Source organism: Gouania willdenowi, chromosome 1, assembly GCF_900634775.1.
Source record: "Gouania willdenowi chromosome 1, fGouWil2.1, whole genome shotgun sequence".
Taxonomy (NCBI): Eukaryota; Metazoa; Chordata; class Actinopteri; order Blenniiformes; family Gobiesocidae; genus Gouania; species Gouania willdenowi.
Genome location: NC_041044.1, coordinates 37,596,924 through 37,612,814, shown reverse-complemented (window position 1 = coordinate 37,612,814; position 15,891 = coordinate 37,596,924). Strand labels below are relative to the sequence as shown.

Below are 15,891 nucleotides of genomic sequence, written 5' to 3'. Positions count from 1 at the left end.
TTTACATGTAGGAGAATAGCATCCAAATGAATCTAGGTGGATATGAAGGGTTAATGTGAACATTTGTTCATTTTACTGAATAAAAATACAAGTTATTATTGTCAAAAATATATTCCCACGTTTATAAAGGTGTATTTTAAATATCCTAAATGAGTAATGTTTTGTCTCCTCGTGCTGACTCATGTCTTCCATCCAGGAGCAACTCAGGGGCGTGTGACGCTTCACGCCAACGCGTTCCCACCCACACAACTTTTCCATCACATCAGTGATAAACTCCTGATAAAGTTCTGCCTCTGCTGAGTGGAAACAGCTCAGAGAACATGCAGTGTTCCTCAGCCTTTCATTCATGTACAGAGAGCACAATAAGCAGAGCTGTGAGGGAGAACCACAGAACCAGTTACACGTCTTCTATGCTTCCTTCATATGGAGCTGACGTGGGCTAAAAAAGATACTCAAAATGACCAAAACTACAAAAAAAAAAAAAAAAAACCTCAAAATCATGAAAAATATACACAAAATGACCAAAAGAAACCCCACTTAAAATGTCAAAAAGTACACACAAAATAACAAATAAATATACATAAAATGACAAAAATTACACACAAAAATCACAAAATGACAATACACACAAAGTGACAAAAATATACGCAAAATTAAAAAAAAAGGAACTCAAAATGACCAAAATTACGCATAAAATGACAAAAAATATACACAAAAATACACATAAAATGATAAAACAAAGATTTACAATGATAAAAAGGACACAAAATTAAAAAAAAAAATATACAAAAAATGACAAAAAAGATACTCAAAAATACACATAACATTATTGAAAAAAAATATTTACAATGATAAAAAGGACACACAAAATTTAAATAAAAAAAATATTTACACAATATACACAAAAAAAGCTCAAACTCACAAAAAAAGGATAAAAAAATATGCACAACATGATAAAAAAGATACTTCAAATGTAAAAAAAAAATAATGTCATTTTGTGTAATTGGACACACAATTTGGCTCGTGGGCCTAATTAGTTTAGATTGGTGTCGATTGTACTTGTACTAAAATTACACAAAAATATTCATAAAATTATTAAAAATATCATGATAAAAATAAAAAATGACAGTTTTAAGTTTGTAACAATGAATTTCCATTAGGTGTCATTATGCAGACAGAAAGCTGTGCAGCGCTTCCTTTTATTTATTTATTTATTTATTCATTCAATAAAGCTAAATACAATTTTATCCTCTCTGGAGCTCAAACAGACCTTAAAACACTTTTAAAATCTGTTTTTTTTTTTATTGACTAAACAGTTCTATAAATCTATTTTAACAAAAAATAAATAAATCAATTTAAAGCAACAGTTAAATTCAAATATCTTGTTGGAGAAAGAGCAGTGAAGTTAAATTTTGAAGGTTTTGCTGATTTCAGAACAAAAAGCTTTTATCCCAAAACTGGTTAATTAAAAAAAAAAAGAAAAAAAAAAGAAGCAAATTAAATAGAAATTGCATCTGTTAAGTTCTGAATATTGAAAAACTTTGATTTTTGAAGCAAAAACTAAAACAAAATGATGTCCTTTTTCTTTCAGATTAAAGGAGCTGACAGAAGTCCAGTGCTGGAGAGCTCCTGTTCTGCATGTTTTACATCAGTGGTGTCATTTTAGTTCAAATATGGAACAGTTTTATCTCAATTGGGCCACAGATTTTAGGTGGGAAAAATAACAATTTTAACATCAATTGGGCCTTCTTAAAAATGTTTTGACTTTGTAACCAATCTTTCCACAATTTGCAAATAAAAATGACTGCATTCATGCATAAACAAAGGGAAACTTCAAACCCCTAAAAATATCGTAGAGTTTCATTAAATTGGTGAATTTGAGAAATCTACAACTGGATTATTTGTTCATTTACACAATAATTTCATGTTTTTACTCTCTCCTGCAGGCCGATGACACGTGTTTTAGACGCTCCACAGCTGATTGTTAACTTTAGCTCATTACCAGTATTTCTGCAGAGCGACATTTAAAACATGCAGGACAGGAGCCCTGCAGGACCCCTGCTTCAAAATAAAAGCTCAGATTAGGTTTTGGGTCACGAGCCACCCGTTTAGAACGTGAGACGATACTCACAGCGCTGTGCGGTCACCTGGCAGCCCTGGTGGAGGTCTTGGAGGAAGAAAAGAGAGTAAAAAGCACCAGGTTAGACACAAAAGCCTAAATAGACGTCCTTCACAATAAAAGGTGGAGAGTCTCACAGCTGGAGAGGAGCAGAAGAAGAAGAAGGCCCATCATGTTCTCCCAACGTTGCTGCTGCTCGTCCTGGAGCTGACTGGAAGGACTGGTGGGATGGGCGGTGGAGATGTGGATCTGAAGGGCGGAGGCGGACGTGAAGGTGGTGTTGAGCGTTCAGCCTGTGGTTATCAACCCCAGCAGCTTAATGGGACAGGAACTCACTGTTGTTTCCTCAGGATGTTCATGGGCTCTGTAAAGTTTTCCCTCTGTGTGTGTGTGTGTGTGTGTCGGTAGCCACACACTGCACTGCTTGGATCACAGCAGACTTTTAAGGCCTTTGACCTCTGACCTTAAGCTAAAATGTGATGGGACGGCTTAGATTCAGTGTTAGATCCATCTGAGGATTTTCCCACTGTCCGTCTATGGAATGACATCATCCGCTTGCCCACGAAAAACAGAGTTTAAACCAGTGGTTCTCAAACGTTTTTGGCTCAAGTCCCCCCTTTTCTCTTATTTCTGAATGCAAGTTCCCCCTTTGTCCAACTGCAGCATTTTGCTTAGAACTATTTAAAAACAATCATAGATCATAATGATGGAATGTAGCGGTGATGACACACATTTTAAAGAATCTCATTTTGTGAATAATGTTTGAGCTCAGATATATATATATATATATTTTTTACTGCATTTTAGTTTATGTAGGTTTATATTTCACAAAGTGAAAGTATAGTAATACAATTGTTTGAGATAGCGTACCCCCATTTGGGAAACAGTGGTTTAAACCACCAAAAACACGTTGCAAACTCATGGGACGGGGGCCAAATCCGGCCCTTCAGAGCATCCGATTTGGCACGCAGGAGAACGTAAAAATGACAGAGAAAATATGAATCATTGTGTAAATGAAACTCAATATTTTCAGGGCTCAGTTTTCCCGGTGTTTATAACGTACGACTGCATTAATTTTTAATGTTAAACTGTTGAAAAAATTCAAAATTCTTACAAAATCCTTATTTTTTCCTCAAATTATTACATAATATTTCCCTTGATTAAATAAAAATTGGTCACAAAATCTAGAAAATTTAAAGTGAAGATCTTGTTTGGACTTAATGCTTGGATAATGTTGGTTTCTTACATATTTTATGTACACGTAGAAGTGTAAAATAGGGAACAATAATGTTGTAATTACTGGTTTTCCAACATAAAATCTGTGGCCCACTTTAGATCAAACGACACCATATTTGGCCCCTGAACTAAAATGACTGACACCTCTGACCTAATGACCAAATCTGGCAACGCTCCTCAGAGGAAACATCAGGAGGTGGTCACACCTGGTACCAGTGATGATAGAGGACTAGTTACACTTTTATTTAAGCAAAGGTTCTAAGCTTTTTTTTTTTTTATACCAAACATCAACTGACAAGAAAAATGATCTGCACATCTTGTAATTTACATAAATTGACTAAAACAAGTAAAATGACAACAAAAAGTACAGTAAAGGACTTAACGAATCACACATGAAACAGAAAAACACACAAAAAAGCAAGAAAACTACACAAAATGATATTGAAAGCAAATAATGACAACGAAAATACACATATTGACTTATAAAAAGCAAAACAACAAAATTGACATCAAAGGACCGGAACAAACAAAAAACAACAGAAACAGAAAATAGCATAAAAATATACAAAATATCTTTTAAAATAGACGAAACATACAAAATGACAACAAAAGAACACAAAATGACAACAAAAAAACACAAAATGACTGCAAAAAATAACAAAACAAAACAAATTAAAACGATCTCCAGCAGCAATGCTCGTCCGCTCTTTTTCTTTTTGTTAACAAACAAACAAACATGTCAGGGGATGAAAGTAAATTTCCTGAAAAAAGTCGTCTGAATAAATCAAACTATTTAAAAAAGACGACAAAATGAACTTTCTTTTAAGTGTCGTCTCTATGTTTACCTCTCTAGGAACGCTGAGGCTCTAACAACACAATATATTTTCTTTTTACACATGGCTGCTTTTTGTTCTGATTGCTTTGCTGTAATTACACCTGATCAAAGTTTCATTTCAAATCATTTCTGCCATACATTCAACATTAAAACATGATGGACACAAAAAGCCAAACTCTGGTGTTGTATTTGGTTTATTTCACACCCTGTTGTTTTTAAAGCCACAGCCAGCAGAGACTCATCTGATTGTTCTTCTTCTCCTTTTCTCACAAACGCCTCAAACAAAGAGCAGCTTATTGGAAGAGAGGAGGGAGGGCCTTTGTTGAGCCACAGGGGGGCGCTGCCGAGCTCCGACACCGCATGCAGTGTGTGTGTGTGTGTGTGTGTGTGTGTGTGTGTGTGGGATGATATAGCGTTCCAACAGTTCCACATGAAAGAGTCTGAGACGAACGAAATGTCAAAGATTAAAAAATCAAAGATCCAAAAGGCAAGATTGCAGCTTCATTGGCGTGCGCGGGCAAAAAGCCACGGGAAAAGCAGCTTTTAGAGACTAAAACTAAAAAAAACAAAACAAATAAAATAGTGAGTAAAAATCCTCCCTGATTGAAGGCCGTCAGAGGGAAAAGGAGTTGATGGTTCGGATCCTCTTGTGAGTTCACCTTTGTGCGTCTGTATTGCTAAACTGTTTGTCCTTCACAGGCGTCAAACACACACACACACACAAGCTGAAATTAAATATTCAACAACAAAAAAAAGAAAAACAAAAGGAGGAGGACAAGGAAAAGTGGAGATCAGGACGCTGAAGAAGAAGTTCTAATCCGTCAACTCTGGGTCAGTTTATACACACAGCATCACGTGAGGTCCAGCGAGTGCGAGTGTGTGTGTGTGTGTTCAAACTAATTTAAATAAACTCTCCTCTCTCAGCACAGCCAAGTCTACAATCATTAGCTTCATAAGAATATGATTAAACAAAGACGATAGTAATCTATCTATATATATATATATCTATGTAGATCTGTGTATATATAGAGTGAGTCGCTGGTAGCGGGAAGTCGCTGGAACATTCCGGGTTGGGAATTGCGTATGTACAACAGGAGGGTGATTTACATGGCGGTGGCCCTGAGGCTGGGGGCTGGTGCAGGTGCAGGTGATGGACAGGTGGGGGCGCTGGTGTGTTATCTCAGCCTCTTCTCAGCTGAATAGATGGACATGTAGTAGTCGTTGCTGCCCACGGCCAAGTGGGGCTGAAAGGAGAAGAGGGAGGGGCGGTGAGGGGTGGAGCCAAGGGGACAGATAGACAAAGGTGGACAGTGTGTGTGTGTGTGTGTGTGTGTGTCCTACACTGCTGATTCATCATAGAGCATCACTCAGGACTAGGCCCTAAACGCAGATTTAACTTTCAAACATCCTTAATTCTGTGACCAATTTTTGTGTAATTTAGAGGATTTTTGAGCAATTGTTTGTGAGAAATTGTTCTTTAGACAATTTGAGATTAAAAATGACTGCATGTGATAATTAGCACACTGTGACGCTTGCAAATATTCCAGTGTTTGATTTAATGTTTGTATTTTGTATAAACTGAATTATTTGTTCATTTGAATATGATCCATGTTTTTAATTTTTACTTTCTCCCGCTGGCAGAATTAGATGCTCTAAAGCAGTGTTTCTCAATTGGGGGTACGTGTACCCCTAGGGGTTCGTGATGGAACACAGGAGGTACTAGAGAGAGAGAAGGTGGAAAATTTACCAAAAAAGCATTAAGAATATGGGGTTTGATAATGTTTATTTTTAGTTCAAATTCATAATAATTATTTATCATTGGAATGATCTTGATTAAAACATAAACTGAAAATACAAGTGTCAGTCTTGGTCCCACACCAGGTGGGAGTGACCGGGAAATGACAAAAAACTATAGTGTATATGTGTTCAGGAGGCACTACATACTGTTTCATTCCACTTACTGTATATGCAAAATGGTTGTATTTTATCTCTACTGACCGCCAGAGGCGGTGCTTTAGCACTGGATATCTACGTCTCACGTATGCACTGGTTGAGCACCTATACCAACCCTGTGACCCCCGAGTGACCCCCGGAGTCTGAAAGTTCCGATGTCGCCGGTGGATCTTTTCCTTAAATCTTTTGTTGTTTTCCACCTTAGTTAGCAGCAGTGTCTCCAGGCACTTGAGGCGATTGCAGCCTCGGTCAGTGTTATTCACAGCTTCGGCTGTCGCTTTCTGTTATTGTGATGGCTCCACAGGGTTTAGTTCGCAGTTAGCAGCAGTGTTTTCACTCGAGCTAAAGGGCAGTGAACAGCCCCATTTGTTTCTTTATCGCAGCCTTGTCTGTTGTCTTCCTTTCAATACAGTAGCGGGTAGTTGGCAGCAGTTCTCCCGCTCAAGGTGCTTAGAGCCCATCTAGTATTTTGCAGCTCAAGCTGTTGTTTTCCGTTCAGCCAGTGTGGTTAGCACGTCGTCAATAGCAGTGGTCACGCTCAAGCTAACAAGCTTTTTTTCCGCAGCATAGGCTGCTGAGAACCTGGTTATGCCTTCAATCAGCAGCAGTTCTCTCGCTCGAACTGTCGGCGCACTGCGCAGTATTTCCCGGTGAAGGCAGTTTCCGCGCTACCGCTCCCAGTGTGCTACAGTCGCCATGTCCCACTCCTGTGTGGATTGCCTGACCCCTCTGGAGTTGGAGGACGGTCACAATCTTTGCCCACCCTGTTTGGGCATTGATCATCTGAGGACAAGGTTATCCGAAGATCCATGCTTGAACTGTGGCTACATGCCATGGTCAGTACGCATGACAGGGCTGAGAGAGGTGAAGCAGGCCTCGGAGGGGGCCGACACCCACCTGGATGACCTGGTTCTCCCCCGCCAGTTCCCAGCGGTCAAACGAACGCCTGAGGGGGCCATGGTAGCTTTAAGGGCTGAGAGACCTAGGAGTAATAAGCTAGCATTCAAGGTCGACTGATTGTCGGCTGAGCTGGGTCAGATGAAAGACCGTTTGAAGGCTCTCCAGCCTGGAGCTGCCGATGAAGATGCAGTGCCCATTGATGGTTCAGCAATCCAGTTCGCAGATCTTGGGGTGGATTCCCCGTTGCATGCCTCTGAGTCACTCTCCTATTCCTCAGGGCAGAGCCTGTTGCGGGGGGGTTGAGTACACCCCTATGGGGTCTATAATTCGTGGGGCGCCAGCTCGACTGCAGCTCGATGTCCCACAGGAAAACCCTGCTCCTGTTAGCACTTTTTTCAGGCGACAACAGGCGCCGAGTGTCTTTTCAGTCCCTCCGTCGGAGGACTATATCAGGGAGCTTCATGCCTGCTGGAGACACCAAGGCGTTCTCCCACTCCAACCAACTCCCCCTCCCACCTTATGTTGGCCCTCTCTGCTTCTCTATCACAAGCATCAGTGGATGCATTGGTGATAGATTTAAGCGATGCTTTGCTTCAGGCCTTTGCCCTCATGGCCAGGGAGACAGGGTGTCTGATGTCGATGCCAGTGCATGCACGGTGGCAGGTGTGGCTAAACGATGCGTGCCAAAGAATGGTTCACGCTGGTGGATGCATATTTCCATGTGCCAATTGCACCACACCACAGGCAGTTTCTGCAATTTGCCTTCTTGGGGCATCACTATAAGTTCAGGTGGTAAAGGTTACCCGGAGGTGCGCCCGATCCCTAACCCCGTGGGGAGAGAGGTCATTTATGGCAAATGGGGTGGCCCTGGGCACCATTCCGTCCCGCAGAGAGACGGTGACGATGGACACTTGCCTGGCAGGTTGGGGCGCCGTCTGGCAGAAGCGGACTGTGCGAGCCCTGTGGTCAACCCGAAGAAGCATCAGGCAAATAAATGCGCTGGAGCTGCAGGTGGTTCACCTAGCCCTGGAACAGTTTATGCCCTTCAGGAAGGGAAGGCACGTCCTTGTCCGGTAGGACAACATGTCGGCAGTGGCACAAATAAACCGCCAGGGGGCAACGGCTTTTCCCTCCAGCCGGCCTGAGACTTCCATCCCCCTTGGGCAAGATGCCCACACAAACGACTGGCCATGGGGGTTGCTCTAAGCTTCCCTCTGCCCTTGATCATGCCAACACTACACAGGGTCTCCAAGCAGGGCCACAGCCGGCTGCTGGTGGCTCCTCAGTGACCTGGTTTCCCCTGTTGTGCAGGCTCTGTCGCTATCAGCCGTGGCACCTCCTCGACACGAGAGATCTCCTCTCGCAGCTGGGGGGTCAGATCTGGCACACCGACCCGGGGCGTCTCCAACTGTGGGCCTGGCCATTGCAGGGGCTGACCCACTGCTAAATGACTGTAACAATGCGGGAAGAGCCACCATCCTGAACGCGTTGGCACCATCCACCCAAACTCAATATGAGAGCAAGTTCAAGAGGTTCTCTGTCTGGTGTGCAGACAAGCGGCTGGACCCAGTCCACTGCCTGGTGACTGCTATTCTGGATTTTTTCCAGTCCTTCCTGGATAGTAGCCACTCACAGTCCACACTGAAGGTCTTTGTTGCCGCAATTTCTAGCAGACAAGCCCTGGTGGACTCGTCCACGGTGGGTTCCCACCGGTTGGTGACCCGCTTCCTAAAAGGGGCCTTTAGGCTCCAGCCTCCAAGGATTCAGAGGGCCCCGGCATGGGATCTGCCCCTGGTACTTGAGGCGATGGGTCGACATCCCTTCGAACCCTTAGCACAAGTGGAACTCAAGTGGGTGTCTGTCAAAACAGTATTTCTCTTAGCTATTGTCTCTGCTAAGCGGGTTGGTGAACTACATGCCCTGTCAGTGGAAGACACATGTTTAAGGTGGCACCCTGAGGGGGGCGGGGTCACGTTGTGGCCAAACATGGCTTTTCTCCCAAAGGTGTTGTTACCCTCGTACGTTAACCAGCTGATCCGTTTGGCATGCTTTGAACCATCGTCAGAAGGGGTGCCAGAACTGCTGTGCCCAGTTCGGGCCCTGGAGACTTACATTACCGTTCCACTGAACATACGCCAATGTGAGCAGCAGTTTGTCTGCTACGGCGGCCCTAGACAGAGTAGGGCCCTGTCAAATAAGAGGCTACCCCACTGGCTGGTGGACACCATTACGCATGCCTACACAGCCAGTGCTCCCACTCAACCATCCAGGGTGAGATGTCACTCACCGAGGAGTGTATCTCCCTCATGGGCTTATCTGAAGGGAGTACCCATTGAGGTGGTTTGTGCTGCAGCCTTGTGGACCTCACCCAGCACCTTTACCAGATTTTAAAGGGTCAACGTGGCTATGCCTCCTCCTCTCGGAGCGGTCTTGGCCATCAATCACTCAGCAGCCAGTGTGGGAGTTCCAGTCCGGATTCCTCATGACACTGTTGACATTGCTCATCCAGTGCTAAAGCACCGCCTCTGGCGGTCATTAGGGATAAAACAGAAAGAAAGTTACGTACGTAACTAACGGTTCCATAAATCTCAGATGACCGCCAGAGCCTTCAGTCACTCAGAATCACTGGTTTCGTGAGAAGGTTCCTGAGGAAAAGAACTACCGGTGACACCGGAACTTATAAAACTCCGGGGGGGTCACAGGTGACTTTGTTGGTATTGGTGCTCGACCAGTGCGTACGTGAGGCGTAGATATCCAGTGCTAAAGCACCGCCTCTGGTGGTCATCCGGGATTCATAGAACCGTAGTTACGATTCTTTAAAATGTGTGTTATCATTCATTCTCTATAGCTGTTTTTTCCATTGTATTCTGGGAAAAATATTTTAGTCGGACAAAGAGGGTACCTGGATTCAGAAACAAGAGGAAGGGGTTACTTGAGCCAAAAAAGTTTGAGAACCATTGATTTAGAGGAATTTTGTGGGATTGTTTGCGAGAAATTGCAGAATTTTATAAAAAATTCAGTGTTCTTCAGACAATTTGAGTTTAAAAATGACTGCCATCATGTGATATATGCACGGGGTAAACTGAGTCCAACAAATATTCTGAAGTTTATTGAATCTATGTATTTAGAGGGGCTGAGATATCTACAACTGAATTATTTCTTAAGTTACTCAATGATTCATGTTTTTTCCCTATTATTTTCACTTTCTCCTGAAAATTGGATGCTCTAATCTCCAGGAGTTTGACACACAGGATCTAAAGCAGTGGTTCCCAAACTTTTCCCAGTCCCGTACCCCTTCAGACAGTCAACCTGAAGCCATGTACCCCCTATTCCTGTACACTGAAAAAACATAATAATGTAATGACATATTCAATGTAGCCATACAGTGAAATTTGTCCCTGAATTTTCCCTACCCTGTTTAGGAATAACATATAATAAATACATTTAAAATAAAATTCTATATAAAAATGTAATTTTAACCAGTCATTTTTCACATCTTATTATTGCAAGACATTTCAGGCGACCCCAAGGTTGAAAAATACTGCATAAACACATTACTAAACTGTATGAAAAGTGTTTCCAAACGAGTTGAAGCTGTATCGTACGTTGTAACAAACTAAAGATTAAAAATGACGCTCACTCAAGTTCCAATGTGTGTTTTCTCAGTGTTTTCTACCCACAGCTGTTCTTCCTCATGTACGCGTGTCAGAGCTAGCTAGTGAGCTAGCTAGCGTCCTCCTTACCCAGTACGGATGGAAGGCCAAGCAGCTGATGGCTCCGATGCGCTGCCCCATGAAGCCATCGTAGTATTTAATGTTGCTGATCACGTCTCCGTTAGCGTTGTACACGGCAATGAATTGGTTCATGGATCCACTGGTGGCAGAGAAACACGGCGTCAGACCATCAGTATCAACGTAGGAACATGTGACTGAAACTCACCAGGCGAACAGGTTGGCCTGTGGGTGGATGTCCAACGCCGTTAACCCTTTCACCGTCTGCAGCACGTTGACCGAGTCCGGCGCCCGCGCCTCAAAGAAGCGCACGTCTCCGTTAACACTGAAAGAGACAACACAGATTCACAGATGAGACGAGAACCAGATGCATCGTGGGAACCAAAGCCACTCTGTGAGAGAACAGGCAGGACCGTGACCCTCCAGGATCAGGATCAGGACTACCTGACACTGATGATGTGTCCGTCCGTCTCCTTCTGTAGGTGAGCTTTGACCACCCAGGCTCCATGCTCCCTGTAGGTCATCACCCGACTTCACACACACACGCACAAAGAAAACAGGAATTGGTCGATTAGCAATGCAACGATCAATTAATTGATCAATTTGTACTTCTGTGGCTGATATTGGATAAAAACTCACATTTTCCCCCCTGAAATTATATGTTTAAAACAAAACTGGAAAGTTATTATGGAATCAAACCAAATAACTAGTTATAATGATATATTATTTTTGTTTATTAACAGTTTGTGCAGCGACACCAACCTTTTGTAGTTGATCTGCAGAAGATCTAAGTAACATATTCATTTTTGAAAAACAACAAAGTAATTCACATGAAAATGTATGAAAAAAAAAATAAAATAAAAAATATATATATATAAAATAATAATAAGGAATGAACTTAAAACAATAACAATTTGTATTGTAGAAGTCACACCTAGGAAACTTTAAAGCTCTCATCAGAAGGAGAGACTCCATTACTGTTCAATCACAAATGTAATAATTATCAAACATATAGCAGGGTTCATATCAGCAGTAAAAAAAACTCTCAGCGCACCTTATCACGACAAAATGATAAAAAAAAAAAAAGGGTAAAAAAGTGACTTTTTGAAGGGAAAAAAAATCATAATTTGGACAATTGTTTTTCAAATCTCATAAAAATAATGTAAAATTTGCAATCACAAATGTTAGAACAGTAATAAAGCTCTTTATTAATAAACTGCAAAAAAAATAACAATTTTGATTTTGCATGTCCACAGTTTGAGAACCACTGATGTACAGTATAGTTTTACACTGTACATCTATTGCTGTGCAGAGCAGAATCCACTGGGTGGCAGCATGAGCTTTGGTCTGAACTTCCTCAGTGTTAAATCATGACTTCTCTGTGACTGTAAAGGGGGAACATTTATTTTACCTCCACCAAGGAGCTCTTATTTTTACAAAGCATTGATTTATTTGTTTGTTTGTCTGTTAGCAGGATTACATCAAAAGTAACAAACAGATTTTGACAAAATCTTAACCAAAAATAGACCTGAGGCCATAGAAGATTCCATTTAATTTTAACCAATATATGAATTCTGGATCAGTTTAAAAAATGAATAAATCCTTATCTCGCATAATTGGTGAAAATTGAAAACTTCAAATCTGTTCATAATTGACTGATTTTTATGTTATATCAGGTTAATTATGATCTAATAACTTCATGTTCTCTCTCACTTATCATCTTTACTTTATCACCTTTTTCATCATGATTACCACCCACGTGCATGTATGTTTGTATGTGTATACAGGTGTATGTATTTGTATGCATGTATATACATGTATGTTTTAATTTTATATTTTTTCAATGAATATATTTTTCATTGTTTTCATTGATAGTGATTTTTGAGTACTTGGTTTAGATTTTCCTCATATATAAAAGATTATTTGTGCATTTTGTCTTCTGATTTTACAAGTGTTTGTTTAATTCATTGACAGGGTTGGAACTCTTATACAAGCTCTTTGTGCTTCATTCCCTCCCTGCACATTCAATGTGTTTTAAAGAAATAAATTAAAAAAATATCTCACAGAGTTCCAATGGGAATGTATGGAGAACCATTCTTGGCCAAAAAAAAAAAAAAAACTTGAAAAAGTTAAATAATTAAAAAAATCTGAATCAAAATTACAAGATACGATAATATTGCAACACCACATCATCATTAGGTACAATTAACCTGTCTCACGATGGTCTAATTATGTGATGCTAAGTCATAATTATGACTTAAATTTTTTTTCCTACGTTCTTTTATTATTATGTTTTTTTTATTTTACAGGCGGGATTGGGCCTGATCTAGATTGCACATTTCCTCTTGATTTTTGAAAAAAATGAGGGTGCTTATACATTGTCACCTACTATATGGTTATTAATGGGGATTTCTTTGTGTGAATAATCATGGTGCCATGATCACGATCATTGATCCATTCCAGATGACTGTGAAATATCTGTAAAAGAGGAGATTTAGAGCTCTCTGACTGCTCTTTTTTGATCATTTATATATTTTTGCTCTTGATCCTGTCCAAACCTCTCTCGACCCTCTCTTGTCCTTTCCTGTTGTGTCTCGTCCTAATACTGACTTGTTCTGCCTCAAGTGACTTTGTCTAGTGAAGAACTGCTGTGAAGGGTTAACACACATGTATGAAGAGTCTCAGGAGATAAAGTGTTAGTAATCACCAGGGGACCAATGAAATGAAAGGATTACTTCTCCTCCTCTGGGACACGGAAACGTAAACACTGTGATTTGGTGTCACCACAGTGCATTAAAGGAGAGTCATGGCCCGAAGGCTCTGTGTAATAAATATAGATTAAGCCTATGAATAATGTAATCAGTGTGTGTGTGTGTGTTTAAGTGCATTAATGAATCCATAATTGATTGAGTGAGTGAGGAGTTACCATTCACTGGGACCCATCCTACGATCAAACACACGTACAGATCCGTCGCCCAGTCCGGCCACGATGAGCGATCGCTGGGAGTCTGTGGACAGGCTGGTCACGCAGCTGTCCGCTCCAGTGGGGATGTCCTAATAATACACACACACACACACACACGCACAGACACACACACACACACACAAAGTGTCACAGTGCTTATCATGTGTTTCTTTTCTGTTGTATTTGTTTGTGCTTAAGCTGTGATCTCTAGTGCTGCTGCCTTTTGTTTATCTTACAAACAGCTTCTGATGAAAAAAATAATGGTTTAATCAAATAATAAGTAGCATGAGCTGTATTAAACTCAGATTTCCAACAGTGCTAACGAATGGCAACAGGATCAGGAATCTGCTCCGTGTCCACATGAAGATTTAATGGAAACCGCTCAGACACAAAGTTGTACAAACACGCTTGTTTCCATATTTTAGTAAGAATATTGATTATTATAACACTGTCGAAACAACGTGCATTAGCAGTGAAGACAAAAACAGACACACAAACACATCATGGTGGAAATGTTTCAGAGAAATGTTTGTTTATATCACATTAATGCAGTCATTTTTAATTGCAAATTGTGGAAAGAACTCTCAATTTGTCCACAAATCTTGCACTTTCTCACAATTGCACAAAATTTCTCTAAATGACACAAAAAATTGGTAACAAAATCAATATTTCTTTAAGTAAATTGAAGTGATATTGAAAACGAGGGCACCATGATGTCATAATTGTTCTTTTTTCGCCCACCTAAAATCTGCGGCCCACTTGAGATTAAACTGGTCCATATTTGGCCCCTGAACTAAAATGAGTTTGACACCGCTGCTCGGTTTGAAGGTCATATGTTATTCCTGATGCTGATGTTTGAGATCTTTTAGTCCTTAATCTTCATTTCCCAATCATGAAAGCATAGGCTATGTTTGTGTCCATGCTGTTTTAAGCGGTAACCAAAGGGAAAAGATCCTCCAGTACCTGGACTTTGGTCTCTCTGTCTGTGTCCCAGATCCTGATGACGCGGACGTCTCCAGACGTCATGAGGAGGCCCGTCTCTTGTTCCCAGTCCACCACCATTCCGGCCCCTGAGACACAGAGAGGTTTGAAAAAAGAATAAAAAAAATCAAAAATCCAGACCAGACACGGAACAAGCTGTGTCCAACTCGAGGTTTGGGGGCAAAACACGGCACATTGCAGCCTCCAGTCCGGCCCGCAGAAGTATTTTACACTATGTAACAATTGAATTTATGTGTACAGATTTTTAATCGATACGTTGATTGATGTCTTTATTTTAAACATGTAAAATTATGACAGAACAATAGTTAAAAAAAATTAAAATGAATTACAACAGTAGAAACGTACTATTGATTTGAGCCACAAACACTTAAAACCTCTCAATTTACATGTGCTTAAAGGAGTAGGAAAGAGTGTAAACTTATTTAATCCTACCCATTTAATCACTGCTGATTTAGCTTCTTAAAGTACAACTAATAATACAATTAATTTCCCATAAATCATTATGCAAACAATCTACATATTCACAAATAGTCCATAGCTAATCAGGATGACTCAAAACAAACAAATGGTGATTAGAAAGCCTCTCTTCATTCCTTTACCTTGTGAAATTAATTTTTTTAAATCAGATTTTAAACATTTGAACATTGTTTTGGCTCCACACTCCATCTGTTCCTTAATTTTACACCACAAATGGACATACAAGAACTTTTAACTGTTGTTCCAACAATTAAAATATTTAAATTAACACGTTACACTTCAGCAAAATGGGAATACGATTTTTAAACATTTATTAACGACTGGTAAGAATGTTGCTAATCTGGTCCACTTCCTGTTTTAAAACGTGATGTGCAAACTGTTCTGATCCATCTGCATTCTTATTCATATTACATCGTGGTGTGTTTGTGTGACTGACAAAATAAAAGCACCGAGGGGTACAGGGGGCGTGGTCTCTGGTGACTTGTCCATAAAAACCACTGAGGAGCAGATCTTAGCCCTGTGAAGAACCTCAGGATATATCCATCAAGCTCCTGGTAGGAGACGCAGTCACTTAAGGAAACAAATGTAACCAAATGTGGGAGGAAACTGGAGAAGTGATGCTGAGGTCTGACATGTTATTCTCTTAGACTCTATGGCTGTGTTTGAAACGGCA

At 40.7% G+C, this 15,891-nt stretch overlaps 2 protein-coding genes across 15 annotated transcripts in view; both read right to left on the bottom strand.

Moving 5' to 3' along the window:
• Positions 1–2,422, bottom strand: part of pecam1b (platelet and endothelial cell adhesion molecule 1b) — a 40,248-nt gene extending 37,826 nt beyond the window's left edge. For 6 of the 11 annotated variants that reach the window (XR_003674601.1, XR_003674596.1, XM_028454674.1 and 3 more), the window contains exons 1-2: positions 2,257–2,418; positions 2,132–2,167 (exon numbers count right to left, since the gene is read on the bottom strand). Coding sequence is in view for 9 of the 11 variants with exons in the window: in XM_028454674.1 (XP_028310475.1) it covers positions 2,132–2,167; positions 2,257–2,293 (73 nt within the window). In the remaining 2 variants the exon portion in view is untranslated. Of the gene's footprint in view, positions 1–2,131; positions 2,168–2,256 lie in introns of all 11 variants that reach the window. The other 5 variants (XM_028454163.1, XM_028454269.1, XM_028454226.1 and 2 more) reach the window with 2 other exon arrangements.
• A 1,949-nt stretch (positions 2,423–4,371) lies between these two features.
• The window catches only part of rptor (regulatory associated protein of MTOR, complex 1), a 209,058-nt gene continuing 197,538 nt past the window's right edge, over positions 4,372–15,891 (bottom strand). For all 4 annotated transcript variants that reach the window (XM_028443974.1, XM_028443982.1, XM_028443990.1 and 1 more), the window contains 6 exons: positions 14,703–14,809; positions 13,701–13,828; positions 11,219–11,305; positions 10,983–11,099; positions 10,787–10,916; positions 4,372–5,434 (listed from right to left, as the gene is read on the bottom strand). In XM_028443974.1, coding sequence (XP_028299775.1) covers positions 5,366–5,434; positions 10,787–10,916; positions 10,983–11,099; positions 11,219–11,305; positions 13,701–13,828; positions 14,703–14,809 — 638 coding nt within the window. In that variant the 3' untranslated portion in view covers positions 4,372–5,365. The remainder of the gene's footprint in view (positions 5,435–10,786; positions 10,917–10,982; positions 11,100–11,218; positions 11,306–13,700; positions 13,829–14,702; positions 14,810–15,891) is intronic.